This window comes from Triticum urartu, chromosome 6 (assembly GCF_003073215.2).
Source record: "Triticum urartu cultivar G1812 chromosome 6, Tu2.1, whole genome shotgun sequence".
NCBI classification, from domain to species: domain Eukaryota; kingdom Viridiplantae; phylum Streptophyta; class Magnoliopsida; order Poales; family Poaceae; genus Triticum; species Triticum urartu.
In genome coordinates, this window is record NC_053027.1 from 534,920,260 (window position 1) to 534,924,945 (window position 4,686).

Here is a 4,686-nt window from a genome sequence, read left to right on the forward strand (position 1 = left end):
GATCCATGCATGGCAACATCTACACATGTTGTTTGCTTGTGCGAGTTCCCCAGCCAGCAATCTACTCTGCTCAGCATGATCTCTGGAGTCTGGTGCTCATTTCTGATAGACAATCCTACGCGGCCGTTACACCAGCATGCAAGATGCCCAAAGGTTACGTGCGTGTGCCAACCCAGCAATCACGCAGGCCCATGGCAGCCGAGTCGAATGGGCAGCCCAATGGCATCATTATCCTCCCAGCATAATAATTTTCATCTCTGATAAAAAAATTTGATAGACATAGGCCGTACCACAGTGGAAAGGCAACATATATATACCTGGGCCTGGGCCAGCATTTCCCCAAGTTCAGCCGAACGCCAAATAGAAACAATACTGCATTTGCATTGTCAAGAGTGTTGACAGCGAGAAAAGCTGTAACTTCTCCAAGATTAAAAAAAAAGGACAAAAAAAACCTTGGGACATCATCGCTACAATCCATAGATCAAAAGCATCAACTTTATACATGCAGACCGGCACCGCGAGCACCTATATGCTTATGTATCACCTCGGAAGATGGAAGGCAGACCAATCTAATGCATTTCAATCTCCTGCGTCGGTATTGTCGGTACTGAATGGTCCATGTGGCGAGTATCAGATGTGCCAGATGAGCTTGCTATCTCGGCTTTGCACAGAGGGCAGAGGGCATTTATCTTTAGCCATTTGTCGACGCATTCCTTGTGGAAGCAGTGTGTGCAGGGAAGTTCACGAAGCTCTTCGTTGTGTGCATACTTGGCAAGGCAGATGCAGCAAACCTGGAATCACAAGAAAAGGCAAGACGGTAAGTCCTTTCAACATGGAACTTCCATTTTGTTGCAATAAGCAGGTACTACAAAAGATACAAAGCAACAGGTCAACATACAGCATCTTCAGCAGAAAGCGACCGCTCCTTGTCAGTCCCTGCAGCCACTATACCTCCCTCTTGGCCTTCGGCTTCGTTACCTGAACCATGGCGGCGTTTCTTGGTTTTGAATTTATAAGTTGGCAAAGTATTGATGGATTCCGAAGTGGCCCCTCTTGTATTGTTTGTGTCTTCTCTGAAGCCCATGACGGATATAATGCAGGGGAGACAACAGCATATCATTGCGCAGAGGATGAAAGGCATGGCATACCCAATACAGCTGAAGGTGAGGAACACGATGCATAACCTGGTAGGAAACAACGTGAGCAGCAGGGTAAAGAAACATAACATCACATCCGAATAAACAATATATGTACTTACCTGTACAAGTTTGGAGCATCAATAGCCGAAGAACGCCCACCGAATATCCACACATTTCCTACAACAAACCACACGGCAAAGAAACAATCCAAGGCCATCTTGAAGTGGTCAAAAAGTGCATTAATCCTGCAAACAAGGGGCATCCATCATCATTTATAAATTGGTTCGTACTATGACCCATCCATAACAGAACAGAACTATGGACTTTGTAGTATTCATCATAAGTAGATGCGTGGAGGGCGGGCATAAACTAGCTCCCATATACCGTAACCTAGCTGAGAGCAGCATCTAGTAATATTTTCCTGGTCAAATAGCAAAAACAGCAAAGCTAGCCAGTTTCAACCATATAATGATTCAACAAAAGTTACTATGATACAGAAATGCATTTGTGAGCTGGAATAATGAATTTCACATGCAAGCTATGACCATTTCATATAAAACCAACAAACATAGAGGACTATTCATGCAAAAAGACAACAATGTACCTTGGGTTAGCCAGAACTGCATTCCGTGCAGCATTCCTTCGCCGTTCTGATACACTTGCAGGAGTGGGCTCAGTCGAGTTGTTCTGCGAGGAGCCCTGAAGTGAGTGTGCTGGCTCATTCTCACCGTTCACAATATTACGGTGTATATAGCGCCAGTAAAGATGTGGCAAAGTGGCAAAACAACCGACCGTGTAACCTATGACCCACTCAAACAATGGAGCTTGTGGATGTTCCTTCCTTGACAGGGATAGCACAACAATGGCAGCAACAATTTGGCTAACATTAACGATAACTTCAACCGAAATCCATAGTCCAGAGTTCAAAGGGCTCCTATGTCGCCGACCATAGTTATCACGTCTCCTAGTGCCTGAAGTATTTTCTGCATGAGGAGGACCTATTGCTGCTGGTGGCTGCAAGGCAGACGTTGCAGCTCTTGCTGAAGGCCTATCCACAGGATTCAACCCTTCATGGTTCTCTCTACCAACACTGTGCGATGCCGAGGCCGAAGGACCGCTATCCCTTGGAATATCAATTACATGTTCATGACCACTTACCCCCGTTGTTTGTTCCATTCCAGATTGCGTAGCAGTATGACCTTGAATTTTGAGGAATATGATAAGCTAAGCTCTTCAGTATTCAGAAGTAACAAAGGATGGAGGCAAGCTGCCACATTTCAATGCCCTCCTGCTATCTATGTTCTAACAAAGGATTTGTGTGGATGCTTCAACAGAGAATCCAAAGCTTCAAACTAGTCTCTCGGTTAATATAATCAATGATAGTTGTCCTGCAACAGTAATAGGAAAAACGCATTAGTGTGTCACCATTTGCACACACGAAATAGCACCATCTTCAAACATAATGAAACCAATAAGCTACTAAAATTAATATAACATATTCATATGTATCCGGAATTTTTGCCTAAAGAAAATATGTTCTCCTCAAAAGATAAGTGTGATCAGGATGAACCAACAAAACTCTACAAATGTTAACAAGTGAAAACAGATATCAGTGTAAAGAAGTTTAATTACTTGAAGCACGGGTTATAGAAATAACGACAACGGGATCCGGCTGAGACCTGGAACATGATGCCTCTTGCAATGGAAGATAGGGATGTAAAGCGACGATAAATACACCTAGGGTAATATGACCTATGACGTAGTGAAGACAGACAATTCTGTGCATATGGGTGAAGTGAGCAAGACAAGGAGCAGCAAAGCTCATCCTAGCCTAACCCCATTTCAGGAACAGCTTAACAATCGAAACCCAAATTCTAATTTGCATCACCGCCTTATCACAGGTTCACAGTACAATGAAATACAAGTTGCTATTTCATCTGAGTAGAGCTCAATTTTAAATCCTCAAGGACAAGGTTAATAGGCAACAACATCAAACTCAAGAGATAAATATCAAAATAGTAAAGCACTAGCAGACTGCAGCTGGTGGTAGACCTCTACTTGGTTACCACCACACTAGTTGAACCACATAACGATAAGGTCATACACTGAGATACAAAGGATCAGTTGGGCCATAGCACAACATCATTGAAGACCATTTCACTAATACCACAGTTAATCATGTCAACATATCGCTACAAGCTAAACAAACTAACCACCAAATGCAAGCAATAGAGGCATAATTAAATATAGAAGAAACCAGTGAAAACTGTGAAATGATGGTATTCAGCAATCACATTTCCGTGAGCCACATAGGAGCATAATCCAAATAGGCATCACTAGCACTTAAACCCTGAACAGCAATGCATAAACAAAGCAGTGCACATGAAAACTGCCTAAAACCAACCTCAGATCGTTCCAATAATAGGCACAACGGCCCAAAGTACTTCACCCAATAATCAACTACAGGGTGACATAAGATATTGCAACATCGCCGCAAATTACCCTGGCCAATATCACACCGACCGTACTACATTGACAGCAGGACACCTAAATTTGAGAATTCTCGCAGATCCGGTCAACCGAGGGCGTATCAACACAAAAGAGACCCCCAATTTGACAAACAAATCGTCCGATCCGCACAAACAAACAGCACGGGAGAGACGATTGAGGGATGAGATCGTTACCGCAGCCCTCGAGCGGCGCCACGGAGAGTAGATCGACAGGCAGACAGCCGGTACTTCCCTGGCGCAACCCCGACGAACTGTGCGCCGACGGCGTGAGGAGCAGCGGCAGGGAAGGGGGAGGTGACGCCGGGTGACCTGACGGAGCTGGCGGCGGGGAGAGGACTGACACAGGGAGCACGAAAAGGCGACTGTGAGGACGAGGACGAGGAGTAAGCGCGGGTGGGGAGATGGGGGGAGTGTCAACCCTAGCCTGTCTACTACTCACTGTGCAAGGCAGCTCGCGCGGCGCGCGAGGGGAGGGAGGACGGCGGAATCCGGCGACCGGGCGGCGCGAGGAGTGCGGCGGAGCCAGTCGGCTGCGCGCGGCGGCGATCGGGCGGCGGCGAGGAGTGGGCTTGGTGCGGTGCGGTGGGGAGGGCGGAGACGGGGAGGGAGGGGTTGGTGGCGAGGGTCTTAACCCATCTCGGATTGGGGAATATGATGGAGGATGACGATGCCTTCTCCTTCCCGCAAAGCTAGAGCGGCGAGCGGGCCGAGATGGGCCGCCAGGGCCTCGCGTTTCCGTAAATGGTGTACGCGCCGGCCGCGCTCGGGCCGCTAGGGGACAGCAGGCGGGCCGGGCCGACGAGCCCTCACGCGGCGAACCTGATCGAGAGCGTGCTGTCCCGAAAAGAAAAGAAAACCGGGAGCGTCCGGCCTAACCTTGCCGGAAATGTGAAGATGCCTCTCAAATCAAAAGAAAAAAAGTGAAGATGCCACTCTCGAGTGAAGACGCGTCTTTACTATAAAAAAAAATTCTAAAAAAATGACTTGAAAAATGACGCAACAGTATTAGAATGTTAGGTTGGGCCTCCCCTCTTACG

The 4,686-nt window shown here is 47.0% G+C and overlaps 1 protein-coding gene across 5 annotated transcripts; it reads right to left on the reverse strand.

Annotated features, from left to right (window-relative positions):
- Positions 1-361: 361 nt before the first annotated feature.
- LOC125514991 (E3 ubiquitin-protein ligase At1g63170-like) lies at positions 362-4,304 on the reverse strand. Of its 5 annotated transcripts, XM_048680399.1 has the most exons (7): positions 4,089-4,304; positions 3,824-3,985; positions 1,932-2,527; positions 1,744-1,826; positions 1,259-1,384; positions 899-1,184; positions 362-791 (listed from the first exon to the last, which is right to left on the reverse strand). In XM_048680399.1, exons 3-7 carry the CDS (start codon positions 2,313-2,315, stop codon positions 570-572), a joined length of 1,101 nt encoding a protein of 366 aa, XP_048536356.1. In that variant the 5' UTR covers positions 2,316-2,527; positions 3,824-3,985; positions 4,089-4,304; the 3' UTR covers positions 362-569. The 5 variants fall into 5 exon arrangements, with proteins under 5 accessions (XP_048536356.1, XP_048536352.1, XP_048536354.1 ...); XM_048680395.1 differs by having other exon boundaries at positions 1,744-2,527; XM_048680397.1 differs by having other exon boundaries at positions 1,744-2,527; positions 3,824-4,011.
- Positions 4,305-4,686: the final 382 nt, after the last annotated feature.

Bases quoted from the DNA above. Each gene is read 5' to 3' on its own strand.
- LOC125514991 (XM_048680398.1), bottom strand. From the start codon at position 2,315: ATGGAACAAACAACGGGGGTAAGTGGTCATGAACATGTAATTGATATT. The intron at 1,385-1,743 runs GTACATTGTTGT...CCTTGTTTGCAG, and splicing joins GCAGTTCTGGCTAACCCAAG to GATTAATGCACTTTTTGACC. The intron at 1,185-1,258 runs GTAAGTACATAT...GTTTCCTACCAG, and splicing joins GATGCTCCAAACTTGTACAG to GTTATGCATCGTGTTCCTCA.